Genomic DNA, 20,528 nt, shown 5'->3' on the forward strand with positions numbered 1-20,528 from the left:
TGCACCCTTTACAACCTGGCGCTGCAACAGGGAGATGAGCTGGCTGAGGAGGAAATGGAGGAGTTGGGGAGGTGTCCTCCAATGAGGAGGATGCCAATGGGGATGAAGGTGAGGAGGTCCTTGAAGGCGACGATGACGGGGATGAGGCTTTCTCACTGGCCAGATGAGGCAGGGGCACTGGTGGGGGGGCCATTACAGCTGCTAGGTTTGTGGAGGATGATGTCATGCAATGAGATCCTCACATTGCATCTGTGAACGTTTGACTCCAGTCTGGCTCATGGCAGCGCCAATACCCTCTGTGAGAATGCTCCTGTTATGGAGATACAGTGGAGACACTAATAGTTACTCGATTGCAGGAGGATAATGATGACATGGGATGAGGACACTCCATAGCTCTTCACATAGACTCTGAGAATATCTGACTTCTGTCTGGCCGAGGTCAGCTTGTGGTCATATCATAGAGACGCAGCCGTGAAACTTCAGAAGCATCTGACCCTTTGTTCGCCTTCAGCACCTGAGCCCTTCAGGAGCACAGCATCACTGGTCACAGATGCCCAAGAGATGGGGGCCAGCCCCACCCTAAAGTTGATGAGAGCACACAGAGAGAATGACGGAACTCTGTGGCACCTGCCCACTACATTCTGGCAGAAATGACAAACCCCTTAGAGATGCAGGCATTAGTAATGTGTCCAGGGAGTGTGAGGCCAGACCATGACTTTTGTCTGAAAGCTGCATAAAGCACAGGGAAGAGGCCCTGGACTGACACCTGCCTTTATCTTATGCAGAAAGATTTCAAACCTGAGTGACAAGAACAAGGAGCCACAGGCAGGGAGACATTCTTAGGAGTTTATTGACAAGAGTGGAACAGCATGTACGAGTGATTAACACCCATGCCCAGTCCGTGCAACTAATTCTTCTTAACTTTCCTAATCCTGCTGCTACGTCTTGGTGTTCCCCAGACATCCACAGCAGAGATGGAGGCAGCCTGTTGACTGCAATGATGACCTTGATGGGTGTCCTCTGGAGGGCCAAGATTTGGGGGGCCCTGGCATGCTTTCAGGGTCCTGCTGTGTGGCAGTGGCACCCTCCTCCTAGGTCTGTGGCACTGGAGCTGCTGAGGTCACAGGAAGAGGGGATTTGGATTGGACGGACACTCCCAGAGCCACCAGAATGGATGGCCCCTGGATGTGCACATGCTGATCCTCCTCCCTATGGGTGACCGAGGGCCCCAGGCTGACTATTTGAGGAGAAGGGGTAGGTGAAGTGTGATCAAGCTGCCCGACACCCGCCTTGCATACACAGTGTTGGAGGCCGATAATGGCATCAGCGATGGAGTTGAGTCCGCGCAGCAGTGCAGGACCAATGTCCGGGACCAAGGTCTCCATGGCGGCTTCCATCCTACCAGTGTCGACCTCAGTGTGTTAGCATGCCAGTGCTATCCCCTCAGAGTGAAGTTTGACCAACTCCTCCATCCTGCCTTGCAATCTGAGGAGTGCAGCAGACATCCCCTCCTGATGTTCCCAAGCTTGCGTTTGCAGCTCCAGAAACTGTGACATGAGTGAGTCCAGAGGCTTGTCACCTGACTTGGACTCAGCTAATTTCTAGCCTCCAGCAGTCCTCCAAGTGCTGGACACCAGGCAAGCCCCTGTCACCACCTGCTGTGGATCAAACAGTGCGAAGTGCTCACCAGATTGTGATCCCGAGGCTACTCTAAAGCTAGGTCCCACTGAGGTGTATGTCTCTGCGCTGGTGGGTGGTGTGGGTGTGCGCTGTGACGGGACTTCAAGTAGGGTGCCCCCTCCTCAGAGGTTTCTTCGAGATTTGATTGAAGGCCCAGGGTCACGGACTCCGTTGGCTGTTTCCCAGATGTGCCTGTGAAAGCAAGGGGAGATAATTAGTGCATGGCAGTGGCCTGTGAAACAGGATACATCATTCACAGCATAGTTGTCTGATGGATGTTCTACCACTGGACCCTCACTTGGTAGAGCACCGCCGACCTCACTGTCAGCACAGGAACGGTCCAGATTGTCACCAGCCAGCTGGATGGCTCTGTTTTCGAAGCCCCAGAGGACCTTGATTTCAAGCATTCCTCCACTAGTCTGTGACCTCTCCCTGTTGTTGTGTGTCAGCTTGTCCTGCATGAATAGAGATGGAGAAAGTGTAAGCAGGACACCTGCCAGGCCAGATGATAAGTATGCCATGAATTTTCTGTGAAGTTCTCTTGAGCAGTTGCCTAAACCTGAGTTGAAAATTGGTGAAAACTCTGTGCAGATGTGTAAACAGATTTTTTTGTGATCTTCCACTAAAATGCAGTAGTCAATTAGGAAACCCTGTAGAAATTGCCTGCACAAATCTGAAGTACATTCTCGAAACACTTTATGAATTTTTATTTTTCTCATCCTAGACTTTCAAGATGTGGTAGAACAATAATATTCTCTATACACCAGCCTCAATACTTTATATTTAAGCTTTTTGACAGCCTGACGCTCCTAGTGAATGGAAGAATGGTGTATCATGGTCCAGCCAAAACTGCATTACAATACTTTTCATCTATAGGTGAGAAACGCTTCAGTAGATGTTAATTGTATACATTGAGGTTAAATATATACAGGTGGGGGCAATCATTGGATGTTACTTAGGTACGTATAAAGAGACACTTACTGATACTGGTGGAGGGTTGTAGAGTTAGGAGTTATTCATTTGTAAATGTCTCATTTTGTGAATAAATCTAAAGCTGAGTAAAGATTGACTTCTGGTCTCCTTCTTCATAAACTGGCTGTCAAAGGTTTAGCTATACAGGTTGCAGTTCCACTTCTGGGCATTGGCGGTGCAGACATATCAGGCACAGAAAACTAAGGCAGCATCTTGCACCTTCTTTGTGCTAACCCTGAGCTTTCCATGGGGCAGAAAATACTTGTATTTGGAAGACTTGCATTTATAATAGGATTTTTCACTGTTGTTTTTGCAGCTGTCAATTAACACACAGTAGGGTCCCACCAACACTAATGAGATGAGCAATCAGGTAATCAGTTTTTGAAATATTGGCTGAGGGATAAACATTGACCACAATACCAAGTGAGCTTCCTTTACAAGAAAGAAAAATCTGGATAGCAATGTTTTGTATCTATATTGTAAACCAATTGAGGTGTTAAAGGTGTTTAAGTTTTTAGGGATTTGGTTTGATTGCACCCAGACATTCAAAAGACATATTGAAACAAAAGTTGTTAAGTGTAAAAAGGTGATTAATTTAAAGAAATGTATTGCTGGATATGATTGGGGTGCGGATAAGGGAACTTTTAAGAATATATCAAGCAATGATACAATCAGTGATTGGCTATGGATGCCTGGCACATGGATCAGCAGCATAAAACCTTATTGTATAAATTGGACATAATTCAGTTTCCAGCATTGAGAATTTGTTCTGTGCTTTTATTTATTTTCCAATAATAGCTCTACAGGTGGAGAATAGAGAAATGCCTCTTGAATTGAGAATGTGGATGGATTTAAATTATTGGGTGACCTTGGTAGGGCAGAAAGACAATCATTTAACCAAATATGTCCTTCAAGATAGTTGGGAGCACAGATTGCAAATAAGGGGGAATCTTTTTGAGAAACGAGTAAGTGATTTAATGGAAGAGTTGGGCCTGCAAGTTTTTAATATAAGTATGCATGCATGTTGGTCAGTAATTCCACCCTGGTACTTTCAATATCCTAAGGTTGATTTTAAAATATTGGACAAACTGAAAAGGAAATAGTATTTGTAAAATAATATATCGATAAGGATTGGTTTGCTTATATTTAACTTTATACTAATGGTTCTAAGGATCCTTGAATGGGAAGGATAGGTTCAGCAGTTTTTAATTCCTGAATTCAATGTTAAAATTGCGAAAAAGTTATCTGATAGTTTATCAGTATTTTCAGTTGAGTTGATGGTAATTATATTGGCTTTAGAGTGGTAGAAGAGGTAAATCTATTGAGAATCATCATTTGTTCAGATTCATCAGCAGCATTGGTCTCTAACCAGTCTTGTTTTTCTGAATCCAGACAGGATTTTATTTTTGAAATTTGTCGTTTATTGTATAACATGCAACAGTTGGGTATTGTGGTGGGTTTTCTATGGATGCCGGCACATAAAGGTGTGGTAGGGAATGAGGCAGCAGATTCATTGGCTAAAATGATAAATCATTTGATTCCAGATATTGAGATTTCATTAGGGAAGATGGAAATTAAATATTATTAAGGATAAATTAAACGCATTATGGCAATAAAAATGGGATATAGCCGAGAAAGGAAGACGTTTATGTAAGATTCAAAACAATGTGAAGTTATCTAGTAAATTCACTGAGAGGTTTAGAAGGGATAAGGTGATTATGAGCAGGATTAGGATTGGGCACTGTGGGTTAAATAAGTCTCTGTATTTAATAGGGAAATATGTTAATGGTTTGTGTCAGGAGTGTGGGGAACGAATCCTGCAATCAGTGGAGCATTTTTTATTACACTGTACTAAGTTTGAAAGGAAAACTATACAGTCTACTTTACAACGGTATGATACAATGGCTAGTATTTTAGCAGTTGGATTTGGGTATTGGGATATTTATAAAGTCTTGTTGTCTTTTTTATATTTCATAGGATTAGCGCATTGAATTTAGTTTTTTTTATTTGCATTGCACTTCTTTCTCCAATACAGAATGTGGCAATAATGCACCAAAGAGGTGTGAATTTGCCAGAAACCATAAAAAGGGAAAGAAGCGAGCTCCCCTGCTCTTTTCTGAATCCTGCTAAATAATATTTTGTATCCACCTGAACAGACAGTCAGGGCTTTGGCTTAGCTTCTCATCTAAAACGTTGTATTTCTGGCTGTGGAAGATTTCCTCAAACTTGTTCTGAAGTGTCAACCTGCATTTATGCGCTCAGACATGTGGAATGGGGCTTAAACCCACAGCCATCTGACTCAGAATTCAGACTATTACCATTGAGTCAAGCTGACAATTGGGGACATTTTTGGAGTGGTGCTTTTCACCCCAAGAATTCTAAAGCATCATAAAATTTTCTTCCTAGGCTTCACATTGTGTGATACATTGGGAATGTTTATTGCTGAATTGCCATCCCAAATTAATCCTCCAACCAGTCTTGAGTGGCCAAATGGCCTCCTGTCACTAAGTCGAAGCATTCCACTTTTACCAATGTTAAGTTTGTTTGTAACCATTGTCATTTGATCGTGGAAGTAGATACCAAATCTCCTGACAGTATTCATGAGTCCCTTATGCTCCACCTTTGTTTCTGGAACATATAGCCCTCAATGGCTGGAGTTCAGATAAACCAATAGTTACTGACACCTGCCCATTACCTGGGAACAGCAATGGAAAGTGTAATGAGACCCATTCTGCTACTAAAACCCGTAGAGAGCACAACAAAGCTGCATAAACAAAGATTCATTGTCTAGATTGGTTTGGGAGAATGCTGCGAAACAACCTTGTAATGGTATCCAAAATTATAGTTTCTCAAGTTCTGTCGAAAGGTCATGAGGACTTGAAACGTCAACTCATTTCTTCTCCGCCGATGCTGCCAGACCTGCTGAGTTTTTCCAGGTAATTCTGTTTTTGTCCAAAATTATAGTGATCATCGTACTTTTGTATTTTAGATAGGTGTTGTTTTGTGCTTAAGGACAGCAGAGCTTCTCATTGAGAGGTCTTTATTGAACTGATTTCAAGATGGCAGCCTCCAGAGAGACTGCCTCATGGCAGAGTCACAGGACTATGGTAAGCCAGATAGGACATGTAGAATTGATTGCATTTCAAACCCAAATATCTCACTTTTTATAGAACAAAAATGCAAACATCCTCCTTTTCCTAGCAAACAAAAGACAAATTTGCATGCATGATCATGTGTAACTGAGTTACCCAAGTTATTACCCACTATATACCCGCTGTTCTCATGCATCAACAACTTTTTGTTCTACTGGCCAGTCTCTGCCGGGTTGATGACTTCCAGATTATGGTGGTAGCACCTCATGTTTTTTCATTGATGCGTATTGATTCTTCAAGGAGTCTTTCAGGGTTGCAACTGTGGATTTGAACGTTGTTATTTCCTCTTGGCACCTTTGTGTCATCTCTGAAATTTGTTTGTTTAGACCTCGATTGTACGTTTTCGGTGGTATATACTCAGCTTGAATCTTGCACTTCAGATCTTCCAGTTCATCTCCGATGTGCACATTTTCCTGTAGAACTTCTTCATTTATCTTCAGCTTGTGCATTTCATTGCACTGACGTTGTTGGCAAACATCTTGTGGTTTATTTGAATATTGTCTCCCCCTCTCTGGGGTCTTCGGTTTCCTTCTTTCTGAGGTTTCCTTTCGTCCTCCCTCTGGGGTCTTTTGTTGCCCTTTGTAGTCTTTTGCTGCCCTTTCTCTGTTGGCACATTCAGGGTTATCAGTCCAAGTTTTAGACTTGCTTCAGCTGAGACGAGTGGCTGTTGCGCTCCAACTATGATCTGGAACTCTAGATCTTCCTTCTTCCCATTGCATTAGGCTCTCAGACTAATTTATCCCCTCGGTATAGTATCGTGCCATCACATTGCCTCAACTTTACATTCGAGCATTTCATTTTTGGATCACCATGTTATGCCACTTCTCAACAGACCATTATGTTCCATGACGCATCAGTGTCTATCTGATGTTTCTTATTCACTTGATACTCTCCTGAGGTCATCATTGTAATCATAAACCATTTCCCACCTAAAGACCTTCTGCTTTTATGTCTCCAGTGGCCTTCTGTATAGGCTTGTTTTGTTTTATTCTAGCTAAACACTTGTGTGCAAAATGATTCTGCTTCTTGCAGTTAAAACACTGCTTTCCCCATGTGAGGCAATCCTTCTTTTCCTTTGTATGATGTCTTCTGAGTATTTGCATCCTGCCCTTTGTCTGCAATTGCTCTGCTCTTTTGACCTGGAATGTTTCTCAGCATAATGAATCTCCTGGTCTGCTCCGCTATACATGTGCTATAGCTGACCTTTCATAACTTCCGCATTTCTACACACCTTTATCGCTTTCTTGAGCGTTCGTTTCTCATCTTCTAATAGACTTGCTCTCACCAAGGGGTCATGAATGCCTAAGACAAATCTATCTTTAATCAGATCATCTTTTGCTGTCCAAACTTACATGATTCTGCAAGCTGTGTTACTGCAGTTACATAATGATCTATGGGTTCTGTTTCACCTTGAGTTCTAGTGTTGAATACATAGTGTTCATACATAACATTCACTTGGGGTTCAAAGCATTCTTTCATTCAAAGCTTTCAAATCTCTGTTGTCTTTTTTTTGTTTGTTGGTTAGATTTAGGGTGATATACAATTTGTAACAGACCCTCCCCAACAGTGTTGGAAATGTGGCTACTGTTATCGGTTCTGGCTAGTTAATTAACACTGTTGCAAGCTTGTAGTTTTGCCATTGCAAGTGGAAAAACTACCAATTCTGCCACATATCGTCTTTCATTTCGACAGGAGCTGGGAAGGGGACGTTTGCAGCAGACATGTTAATTTGCTCAGCATCTTACTTACTGCCTTCAGTTTGTTTGTTTTTCCCTGTCCTTTTTCAGCAGTTTTTACGAGATTTGAACATTTCTGTGTGCCTTTCTGAACCGTGTCTTCTCTGCAGAAATTCCAGGATTTTTAAAAACTTTGTTTTATCTCCACTTCCTGAATTTTCAGCGTGGTGGGCGGACTCGATCGGTTGGCTTAGGATCGGCCAGGAAACGGACCACTGACTGCGATCGGCCCCTGACCGTGTATTCACACTAACTGGCCAATTAACGGCCAGCCAGCATGAAACGTGCACTGAAAAGCTCAGCGCTGCTGGGGTGGAGGCGGGAAGAAGGCGGGCGATGGCATCGACACGGATGCAGGCCAGTGCTGACAGAAAGCTGAAGACCTGAAAAAGTAAAAATAAAGATTTTAAAAGCTGAAAATAGTGTCCCTACATCATAATCAATCACCTGAAAATTTAGCTAATGAAATTTATTTGTATGTTATTTCATCACGGAAATCTCATCCTGCCTATGGATGAAGTTTGATGAAAAATGCAAAGGCTGTCTGGCCAATTTACCCGTCTGCGACCATAAGGTTGGACAGGCAATGAAAAATCGGAATCAGTTACGCCATTAATGACGTTTGCACATGCCCATTGACTGAAATATTGCATGAGTGCGGGTTGACGTCAGGATGCTCGCCCAACATCATCTCGCGCTATTTTACTCCCAGTTGGGTCAGGCACGTGCCCACCTGCGAGGCGTTAAATTCAGCCCCATGTTTTGTGTTTAAAGACTGCAGAACTTCTCAATGTCTGTCTCAGTGAGAGGTTTTTATTGAACTGATCTGGAGATGGCAGCCTCCAAAGGGACTGCCTCTTGGCATAGTCACGTGACTACAGCAAGCCAGATAGGACACGTAGAATTGATTGCATTTCAGACCCAAAAAGGTGTAACCATGTAACAGGGACCCAATGGAAGCAGCCACCTACATGCCAAGCCAAAAAGCAAAACTAACAAATTTGCTAGCATCCCTTCAGCAGGAACATGCTTGTGAAACCCAATAAAAACAAATTATAAATCGCTTCATTTAAAATATTGAAACCTGAAATGTATCAACTTCTCCTGGGATTGACACACCAATCCAATATAGAGTCTTTCCACACTATCCCTCACCCACTGTGAATATATCCTGGCTTATACCCAGGATAAAAGGAAGAGGTCCAGTAAGAAATCACCAACAGCAAGAACTCTTGCAACTTTATCAATTCGGTGTGTTTCTAGTGTGATCTAATTTTTCTTTCACTGCCTCCCCTTGATGACAGTAATCATTGAACTTAATCTGGTACAAGGTACTCGTTTTAAGTGCTACTCTGATAAGAGAAAGAAGAAAGCTGGTAGCCAGCTATTTGTCATGGTAGTTTTTCTGGAATGGGATTGTTCATTACCTAGCTCCACAGTCGCTACTTATACTTGCTTGGTGCTTGTCTGAGTCTGCTCACCTTCACATTTGGAATACATCCCTTGAGTGGGGTTAACAGTAGGAATGATTGGTCATTTGGTTACATGTTCTGCATCTCTTCATGCTCATCGCCATTTACTACATCTCTAAGTTTTTTGTCATCTGAAAACTTGGCAACATAGACATAGGGAAAGCAGAGTGGAGTGTGAAACTTGGGGAATGGTAGTCAAAGATGATTTTACAGGTGAGGTGATGGGGTGGTAGATATTGAAGTGCTTAAAGGAGGAGGAAGTACCAAATGGGTACTGAGTGGCCAAGATGTGATTTGGTGTTGACCATCACACTGACATTGGCGCGGTTTGGGTGGTGCATGTGATGAAAAGCAAGGCATGGAAGCTTCAGAACTGGGCATGATAGCTTCAATCAAAATGAAAATTGGACAGGGTTTTCAACAGGTGGCTGATCCAGAACCATCAGTGTGACACCATCACCAAAGTGGAATGTTCTACTCAGGATGTCGATGTAATGGTTCACAATAAAGCAGTAGATGGCAAGGGCCTTATCCATGAGTGAATGGATTTTCTGGATGTGAATTTAGAGATAGGCAGTCACTGTTGATCTGCTTGCAGGATCCAAGGCAATGATAGGTGGGGTAAGCAGCACTGGAGGGAGGTTAGGCAGCTTGCCCCGCGGCAAACATGCTGGTCCTCTGGCCCATGAGAGAGGACGAGCATTTAAGATTGTTGCTTGTAAAAGGATAGGTAGCAAGTCATCCCCATGGGCCTTTTAAAGAATGCCAAGAGAGGCATGCAGGGTATTAGAGGATGTATTGAAAGAAGATTCAAGTTTGAGACAGTAGCAAGACTCTAGGAAGGCAGAGAAGTATCGATGATTGGGACTGGGGAGAGAACAAAGTATCCAGGAGAGTAGAAATGGAAAGTGGCAGGAAGAGTAGGAAACGGGAGATGAAAGCCTGAGAGGAATAAAGAGAGAGAAAAAGTAATGAATCTGGTTCAAATTCACAGATACTTGACAATGCAATGAGAATTCAGAATATAAACATTGGTGTTGTGTCCTTTGTTTTAGGCTATGAGTGCGAGACCTTCAACAACCCAGCAGATTTCTTTTTAGATATTATTACTGGAGACTCCACTCCAGTTATTACTAATAATGAAGGAAATCAACAGGTCGCAGTAGCTTTGAACAATGAAAGCTCAGGTATGTATCTATATCAGGCATTTAAGTTAATTGTTCCCCCTAAAAAGGTTTGGGATGCATTTTTCATTCACAAAAATACAAAATGTTAGCCTGTAACTTCTGAGCTCCGGGGCAGTGTATCCGGGGGGTACTCCATGATGCACTGCAAAACACGAGCCCCTCTGCTCCACTCCCCAAAATTCCCAGGTGAGGATTGCATGGCAATTGCCTGGGAAGTTCAAACCTCTGGTGGACAATTACCCTGCCCTGGGAACTATCCAATACTCTGATTTAAATCGCAAACTTCGGATGGTTCCAATTGTCGTACAAACAATAGAGCATAGTTACCCAGAAAAAGTTAGAAGAATTAAAACCACTTCTCACTTCTGGGTAACTATTGTACTGACCTTCCTGGAACCCCCCACCTCGGGACCACCTCTTTCCCACCCCACCCCCCCCTCCCACAGGAACACACCGCCCCCCTCGGGACCCTCTTCACACCCCCAACCCCCCCATGGGACCCTGACCACCTCCAACCCCCACAGTACACCTCCCGTGACACCCCACAGGACTTCCCTCACAACCCCTGACCTCCCACAGGACCTCTCCATCATACATCAACCCCACCCTCCCCCCCCCACCAACCTCTCACTACACCTCCCCGACTGCCTTTGGGACCCCCTCACTAGCCCCCACATCCCCACTAGCCTCCCACACCCCCCTGACTGCACTCCCCCCCCACTGACAGCAGACCCCCCGCCTAACACCACAACCCCCACCCTCGACTGCACAACTCCCCGGACCACCCTGTCTCCTAACCCCCGGGCCCAGAGTTCTGTTACTTCTGGTCTCCCCTACAAGAGGAAACATCTTCCCGCTACCCACCCTATCAAGACCCCTCAGGATCTTATATGTTTCAATAAGATCACCTCTCACTCTTCCAAATTCCAATGGGCATAGGCCCAACCTTTCTTCACAAAATAAGCCCTTCATCCCAAGAATGAGTCAAGTGAACGTTCTCTGAATTGCTTCTAATGCAATGATACCCTTTGTCAAAAAGGGAGACCAGAACTGTATGCAATGCTCCAGATGTGGTCTCACCAAGGGCCTGCACAGCTGTAGTAAAACTTTCCTACTTTTATATTCCATTCCTCTTGCAATAAATGCTAACATTCCATTTGTCTTCCTAATCACTTTCTGTACCTGCTTACTAACATTTTGTGATTCATGTACCAGGACACACAAATCCCTCTGTACCTTTAAGTTCTGCAATCTCTCCATTTAAATAGCATATTGTTTTCCTATTCTTCCTGCCAAAGTGGCCAAGTTCAAATTTTCCCACATTATATTCCATCTGGCCTCACCCTAACCTATCTATAACCCTTTGCAGACCCTCTACTTCCTCTCGACAACTTACATTTCTACCTATTTTAATGTCATCGGCAAATTTAGCTACCATACATTTGGCCCCTTTGTCCAAATCATTGATGTAGATTGTAAACTGTTGAGGACCCAGCACTGACCCGTGTGGCACTCCACTTGTTACAGCTTGGCAACCCCAAAATAATCCATTTATCTATACTCTCTGCTTTCTGTTAACTAACCAATCCTTTATCCATGCTCATATGTTACCTGCATCATGTGCTCTTACCTTGTATAGTAATCTTTGACATGGCATCTTATCAAATGCCTTTTGGAAATCCAAGCATTCCACATTTATAGGTTCCCCTTTATCCACATTGTTTATTGCTCCCTCAAAAAACTCTAATAAGTTAATTAAAAACAATTTTCCTTTTGCAACTCCATATTGATTCTGCCTGATCACATTATGAATTTCTAATTATCCTGCAATAACCTCCTTAATAATAGATTATAACAATTTCCTTATGACAGAGATTAGGCTAACTGGTCTATACATTCCTGCTTTATGTCCCCCTCCTTTTTTTGAATAAGATGCTACATTTTCAAATCCGCTGGGACCCTTCCAGAATCTAAGGAATTTTGGAAGATTATAAACAAGGCCTCTACTATCTCTGTGGCCACTTGTTTTAAGACCCTACGATGCAGGTCATCTGAACCTAGAGACTTGTCAGGCCTTAGGTCTAATACTTTTCCCAGCACCTTTTCCTCAGTAATGGTGGTTATTTTAAGTTCCTCCCTCTCTTTCACCTCTTGATTTTCAAGTATCTTTGGGAAGTTTTCTAAGTCCTTTAGAGTGCAGATGGACTCAAAATATCTGTTCAATGCATCTGCCATTTCCTTATTTACCATTATCAATTCCCCAGACAATCTCTCTACAGCACTAGCTTTAGTTACTCTTATCCTATTGAAATACTTGTAGAAACTCTTCTATCTGTTTATATATTAGTAGCTCGCTTACTCTCATATTCAATTTTCTCCCTCTTTATTATATTTTAATCATTATTTGCTGGTTCTTATAATCTGACTAATCTCCTTAAAAATCATCCCTAATTGCCCAACCTTTTAACTTAGGGCAGAATTTTTACCTCGGTGGGCAGGCGCGCGCCCGACCCACTGGAGCGTAAAACGATGTACGATGACGTCAGGCGAGCGTCCTGGTGTCAACGCGCAGTCGCACGATATTTTGGCAGGCGTGCGTGGGAATCGGCAACAAACCTGCCAATAATTAAGTGGCCTATTAAGGCCATTAAAAAGATAATTAAGTTAAATTTTTTGCTGACTGTCCAACCTTACGTTTGGCGGGCAGGCAAAAAGACCAAGCGGCCTTTGCACTCTTTAGGAAACCTTATCTAAGGGCAGGATGAGGTTTCCAACAGCAAATAATTTTTTTTTTAAATTTACATTTCACTTCTAACATGTCACTGCTCGTGTGACAAAATAAATGTTTTATAACATTTTTAAGATCTTTATTTTTTATTTTGAAAAATGTTCATCTCCCTGAAGCAGCTCTGTGCTTCAAGGAGATTTTCAAGTTCCCCGCTCGTCCTTCTTTGCCAACCACCCCCCCCCACCTCCCCAACCCAGCCCCCCCACCCCGCACAGGTAGCGGTGAGCGCGGCAGCACTTGTTTCATGCTGGGCAGGCCTTAATTGGCTCACCAGCATGAAATCGTGGTCCAGCCTCAATCGCGGGCGGTGGGCAGCTTTCCGACCGATCCGCCCGCCCCTGCCGAGCCCGCCCGACCAGGGCAAAATTCTGCCCTTAGTTTCCCAGTTCACTTTAGCCAGCTCTGCCTTCACACCCTTATAGTTACCTTTATTTAGGTTTAAAACACTAGTATTATAGCCACACTTTTCCCTCTCAAATGGAATCTGAAATTCTATCGTATGATCACTGTTGCTTAGAGGATCCTTTACCATGAAGTTATCGAATAGTCTTGTTTCATTGCACAGTAGCAGGTCTGGAATAGTCTGCTTCACAGTTGGCTCTAGAATGTACTGCTCCAAGAAATTGTCCTGCATGCATTCTATGAACTCATTTTCCAGGCTATTTTTTCAATCTGATTCGCACAATCTACATGTAGATTAAAGTCACCCAGGATTATTGCAGTACCTTTCTTACATGCCCCATTTATTTTTTCCTGTATACCCTGTCCTACAATGTGACTACTGTTAGGGAACCCATAAGCTACTCCCACAAGTGACTATAAACAACTCCCATAAGTGACCTCTTACCTTTCCTATTTCTTATCTCTACCCAAACTGATTCTACATCTTGCTCTTTCAAGCTAAGGTCATCTCTCACTACTGTACTAATGACATCCTTAATTAGCAGGGCTATCCCACCACCTTTTTTTGACTTCCCCTTTTTGAAATGTCGAATACTCTTCAGTGTTCAGGTTCCAGCCATGGTTACCATATCTCCGTAATGGCTATCAGGCCATATGTATTTATTTCTATCTGTGGTAAGAATTCATTCCTTTTGTTATGAATGCTGCATGCATTCAAATACAGAGCCTTTAACTCTGTCTTTTTACAATTTTTGCAATCTCTGGCCTTATCTGTTGGTGCACTCTTAAGTTTGCACACACCGTCACTTCCTGCCACACTCTGGTCATCATTACCCAAATTACTACCCTGCTATATTACCTCATTGTTTCTGTTTGATATATCACATCCCCTCACATGATCCCTCATCCCACTTTTTAGTTTAAAGCCTTCTCTACAACCTAGCTGTACAACTCGCCAGAACACTGGCCCCAGCATAGTTCAGGTGAAGATCATTCCAAAGGTGCAGCTCCCACTTTCCCCAGTACTGATGCTAGTGCCCCATGAATTGAAACCCATTTCTTCCACACTAGCCCTAAGGACAAGCATTCATCTCACTAATCTTATTTACCCTACACGAATTTGCTCGTGGCTCAGGTAATAACCCAGAGAATATTGCCTTTGAGATCCTGTTTTTTAATTTAGCCCCTAGCTGCCTCTAAGCAGAACCTCTTTCCTAATCCTATCTATTTCATTGATACCCTCCCCCTCCCACTGCGCGTTCCCTTCCAGCCCCGAGCAGATAGGGGAAATGGTGACGTAGTGGTAATGTCACTGATCTAGTAATCCAGAGGCCTAGGTTCTGGGTCACGGGTTCAAATCCCACCACAGCAGCTGGTGGAACTTAAATTCAACTAATAAATCTGGAATTGTAAGCTGGTCTCCATAATGGTGACCGTGAAACTCATCGATTGTCATAAAAACCCACCTGGTACACTAATGCCCTTTAGGGAAGGAAATCTGCCATCCTCACCTGGTCTGGCCTACATGTGACTCCAGAGCCAAGGCAATGTGGTTGACTTTTAAATGCCCTCTGAAATGGCCTAGCAAGCCAGTCGGTTCAAGGGCCATGCAGGATGGGCGACAAATGCTGGCCTTGCGATGTCCATGTCCCCAGAAAGATTTCTTTAAAAAGTCCCAAATCCTGGCACTGGGCAGGGAACACAACCTTTGAACTCTCGCTTTCCACTGCAGAGAACTGTGTCTGTCCCCTGACTATATTATTTTCTACTACCTCTGCATCCCTTTGTAGTCCCCCCGACTTGAATGATGGCTTCCTGTGCCGTGATGCCATGGCCAATTGCTCATCCACCTTGCAGTCCCCGCTCTCATCCACCTTGCAGTCCCCACTCTCATCCACATAAGCTGCAAGAATCTTGAACCTTTTGGACAATTGCAAGGGCTGGGGCTCCTCCACTTCTACCTTCTTGAACCGCTTACCTGCCTCATTCGCAGTCACGCCTTCCTGTCCCTGAGCATGGACCAAATGTAACAAAACTATCCTAAGGAGAGTGAATAAAGTGAAGAAGACTTCCAGAAGAAAGTTCCAAGGTGACTAACCCCCTCCCTGATGTATCGCAGTGTCTGTAGCTCAGCCTCCAGCTCATTGACTCTGAGCCGAAGCTCCTCAAGCTGCAGCCACTTACTGTAAATGTGGTTGTCTTGGATCACATTAATGTACATCAGTTCCCACTTATTACAGCCCCAGCACATCACCTGCCCTGCCATTTATTCTCCTAATGCCATGCCATTTTCTATAATTATGTTCTCCTAAATTCATGTGACTGTACTGTTAGTTTGGATGAACAGACCATTATGCCCAATTTGTGGCCAATGTGATTCTCCACAATATTTCAATGGCATGCATTGATGCACTGATCTCTGTTCAAATTCCCAATGCACATTGTCACTGCACAAAACTGCCAAGAGCACAAACTTGTAAAATTTGCCCTTATGATCATAGTTGACTAAATGATGATACATACCATCAAATAACTTGAACTTTTCTAAATAAACTGAATCCCAGAAATTTGCTTTCAGCATTATTTTATGCTGGCATGGCAAATGGATGGTATGGAAGAAAGATTCAGAGGCACATGGAACAGCCAATAAATAGGAAAGAAATTATTGTTGAACTAGTTCCTTGAGCATTTAAGGATTTGGGAGTACCTACAAAAGTCAAGCACTAGGTATTAGAGTAATATTTCCCTTACCATTGAGATCAGGAATTTGTCATGTTCACTTGGAAAGATTGAATTAATGGAAAGGAAAATCAAGTGGGATCTATGAAGGAAGGTTGATCCAGTATTGCCTTTAAATAAACCTTTGCTGAAAGTTAAAATTACCCACATTCTCATAGTTTTATTATACCTTTAGTTCCCCATCCCTGGAATCATTCTAGTGAATCTGTGCTGCACAGTTTCAGTGGCTCTATATCCATACTGCTATATTTTCAGATAACTATATACAGCGGGGACTGAATTCTCCTCTTGATGACTTATAGGTGGAGTTTGAAAACTGACTGCCACTATGGATCTTGCTGCTAAGCACTACAATTTCTTTCTAGTACCCTAATTTGCCATGTAGGGCAGCTTTGGATTGTTAATATCATTTCTGATAGGTTTGCCACCAGTGGAAGGAAGGGAAATAAAGATTTGGTGCAAGCATTACAAGTCTACAACCACATAAAAGCCGACATTCTGTTCTGCACTAAGCCCAACTCACTCATTCACACTGACCTGCCATTGTACCTTCTTCCTAAGTGGATTGAGTTCAAATCATTGTCTGGTCTACAATTCTTTCCTGAGTCCACCCTTTTTAAAACATTTTATTCTGCATTAAATCTCCATTCTGGTCCTCTTACTCTGGTTTCTTTGCTTCCTTTCCTTTATGCAGACCCTTTAACTGTTTAGGTCCTACTCTTCAGAACACCTTCTCCAATCTCTAGCACCTGTCTACCTCTCTCAAGTTTGAAAAATATCCTCAAAACCCAAGTTTTCTTTCCTAACCGTTCTGCAAATGATTGATGCCTGTTTCCTTTCTTAGGGAAGCAACTGGGGTGCTCCTTTATGTTAAAAGTACTATGTAATTGCAAGTTCTCATTAAACAATGATTATTAATACCAAAGCAAAATTCTGGAATGCTGGAAATCTGAAATAACAGAAAATGCTGGAAAAACTCAGCGGGTCAGGCATTACCTGTAGAGAGGAAAACAGTTAACGTTTCAGCTCTGTGACCTTAGCTCTGTTTTTCTCTCCACAGATGCTTGCCTGACCTGCCAAGTATTTCCAGCATTTTCTATGATTAGTGCCGATCCATACTAGGCTTGTACCAATAAGAATACAGTACTGGAATATGCCTATATTCTTGTGGAGATGCTCATTCTTTCAGTTGCAGAAAACTTAACCTCAGATTACGTGGACGTGGAACAAGAAAAAACTTTTGCAGAGAAGCTGGCTGAATCCTATGTGAAATCAAGCCAATATCAAGAGACAGTGGAAATGCTTAAGAAATTAAAAGGAAACAGGGATGGTAGGGGAATGAAAGAAATACAAATGCAATCAGTTACATATAGAACAACCTTCTTACATCAACTCTTCTGGGTCAGTAACCGGATATTTAAGAATTTTATCCGAAATCCCCAGTCATCTGTTGCTGAGGTGAGAGGAATTGAAAGCAAACTAATTAAACACTAATTTGGATATATATGTGAATTTTATACAGATCTCTGCTGAAATGACTGAACATTACTCCTGTAATCCCAATGTAGGTTTTTCTTAATAGTCTTCTGGGATTGTTTCTTGGTGCAATCTATTTTGGAATAAAACTTGATTCAAGTGGAATACAAAACAGGTACATAGATAAAGTAATTATGAAAAGGAAATTGATAACTTCTTGCAGTTCATCATTTTGTTTGTCTATTGGGAATGGCCAGAGTGCTAAAGGTCCAAATGCTATGGCCAGGATTTTCCCATCCCGCCAGTAGTGGGCAAAGTTACGGGTTGGACAGGAAAATTTGGAGAGTGGCCAAAAGACTTTTGGCCACTCTGAAATGTTCCCATCCTGCCTGCGATGATACCCACTGCTGGCGGTACCGGAAAATCCCACTGTATGATCCCAAAGTTTGGGGGGGTTAGTGAACCTAATTTGCACAGGATCAGTGGATGTCTGTGCAACTGGAAAATATGGCAACCCCCAACCATTTGCATGGGGGGCCTGCACAGGCCACATTATGTGTACCCATGGATCCAGAATTTTTTCTTTCTCATTGTTGGTCTTTATGGGCCTAGGCTTCCATTGTCTGGGTCTCTGCGATGGAGTATGGTACAGCTCATCTCCCTCAGCATATCAGCCTCCTGTCATAATCTTGGTACTTACTGAATGAGGGAAGCAGGAGTTCCAGGCACAGGGAATTCCTCCCACTGGGAACTGATGTCACTAGCTTTGTAAGGAACAAGACCTTGCGAGGCCAACTGGAAAATCCAAGAATTGGCAGGGACCCAGTATAACGTGCTCCCTGCTACTTTCTAATGGATTTAGCCAGATTCCCATTGTTGTTAGGGCAAGAGTTTAATAGAATCCACAGGAGGATTGAGTCCTATGGTTTCATTCATACATCTATTTATTCCCTCTATTCATAATATATTGGAAACCCTTAATCTACATGCGCTTACCACTGGCTTTGACCATTATATATTCCTATGTCCATATTTATAATGGAAACTGGCTTTGTAAAAATTTCACACCTTTCTGCTAATGCCAGCTTTGCAACATCACCACTGGTGGGCAAGTGTAATTGCAGTGCATGTTTATTTTGGCAGTTTCCATTATAAAATAATTTACAGTGGAAAAGTGGAAAGGAGATTATTTATGATTTCTAACCCCACTTCACCAGAATTAGAGCAGCATATAGACCTATAGGATATAGGAATGCAGGGCTGGAGGCAGTTACAGAAATATGGAGGCATGAGGCTCTGAGGGATTTGAAAACACGAATGAGATTTTTAGATTAAGATGTTGCCAGAACAGGAGCCAGTTTAGGTCATCAAACACAGGGCTGATAGGTGCAAAAGACTTGGTGGAAGTTAGGATATGGGCAGTAAAGTTTTGGATGAGTTCAAGTTTATGCAGGGTGGAAGCTGGGAGGACATTTGGGAGACAGTTGAAATAGTTAAGTCTGGAGGTAACAAAGGCATGTTTGAGGGTTTCAGCAGTGGATTTGCTGAGGTAGGAGGGAGACAATGTTACTGAAGTAGACTGACTTGATGGAGTAGATTGAAAGCTCGCGTCATAGAATAGAATCATGGAATAGTTTCAGTGTGGAAGGAGGTGATTCGGCTTGTCTGTGTCAGCTCTCTGCAAGAGAAATGAGTTAGTCGTCCTCCTTGGCCCTTTCCTAGTAACCATACACGTTTTTTCTCTTCAGGTGCTTGTCCAATTCTGTTTTGAAAGCCATGATCGAATCTGCCTTCACCACCCTTTCAGGCAGTGCATTCCAGATTGTAAACACTCACTGTATAATAAGGTTCTTCCTAGTGGCAAATTTGGTTCTTTTGCTTTAAATCGATGTTCTCTGGTTCACGACCCTCCTGTCAATGAGAAGAGTTTCTTACTATTTACTCTGTCTAGGCCCCTAGGATTTTGAACACCTCTGCCAAATCTCCTCTCCAACCCTAGCTTCCTAAATCTAATAATGTAGCTGAAGTCCTTCAGCCCTGGAATCATTCTCATAATTTTTTTCTGTCCCCTGTCTAAAGCCTTCACATTCTTCCTAAAGTGTAGTACCCAGAACTGGATGCAGTACTCTAGTTGAGAAGACCAAACTAGTGTTTTTTTTTAAGCTTTCATCATAACTTCCTTGCTTTTATACTCTATGCCTCTCCTTATAAGCTCAGGATCCCATTTGCCTTTTTAACTACTTTCTCAACTTGCCCTGCCACCTTCAATGATTTGTGCATATATAACCTCAGATCTCTCAGTTCCTGTCCACCCTATATAATTGTATCATTTAGCTCCTATTGCCTCTTCTCATTCTACCTAACAAAATGTATCACTTTTCTCTGCATCTGTTATGTATCAACACATCCCACCAACCTATCTTTCTATCTTTGCTCAACACCTTGTATCCAGGAATATTTAGTACCCAGTCCCATTCTTTTTTGAGCCATTATTGCCTAACATCTTGTTCCCTTGTGACTATCTGTGGATGAGTGGCAATGGATAATGAGAATTTTAAATGAAAGGTGGATCAAGTTGTGATGCTCAAAGGAGAAGGTACTGAAGTTGGGAGATATATCACATTGTGGCAAAGTGACAAGATCCATGGTAGTTTAGGCAGGTGAATATTGGGAAGTATAGCTTGGTGTCAGTATGCAAAACGTCAGCCGCAAAATTCAACAAAAGGCAGCACTGCACCACATGTTTCCAAATGATCCCACGCAGCCTAAGCGACATCATTCAACTAGAATGGCTCACACAGCTACATTCCCTGTATACACCTGAAGGAGTTGAAAGGATAAAATTATTACATCACAGGCTGGTGCACTACACAAGTAGTAAAGTTGGCCGACAGATATACAAGGAACATCTTCCTTATTCACTT

General features: G+C 42.7%; 1 protein-coding gene across 1 annotated transcript in view; it reads left to right on the forward strand.

Annotated features, from left to right (window-relative positions):
- LOC121289632 (broad substrate specificity ATP-binding cassette transporter ABCG2-like) overlaps positions 1-20,528 on the forward strand; it is a 184,219-nt gene that overhangs the window by 66,295 nt on the left and 97,396 nt on the right. The window contains exons 6-9 of the mRNA XM_041209261.1: positions 2,405-2,556; positions 10,068-10,199; positions 17,339-17,586; positions 17,697-17,779. Coding sequence (XP_041065195.1) covers positions 2,405-2,556; positions 10,068-10,199; positions 17,339-17,586; positions 17,697-17,779 — 615 coding nt within the window. The remainder of the gene's footprint in view (positions 1-2,404; positions 2,557-10,067; positions 10,200-17,338; positions 17,587-17,696; positions 17,780-20,528) is intronic.

This window comes from Carcharodon carcharias, chromosome 17, assembly GCF_017639515.1.
Source record: "Carcharodon carcharias isolate sCarCar2 chromosome 17, sCarCar2.pri, whole genome shotgun sequence".
In the NCBI taxonomy this organism is placed as follows: Eukaryota; Metazoa; Chordata; class Chondrichthyes; order Lamniformes; family Lamnidae; genus Carcharodon; species Carcharodon carcharias.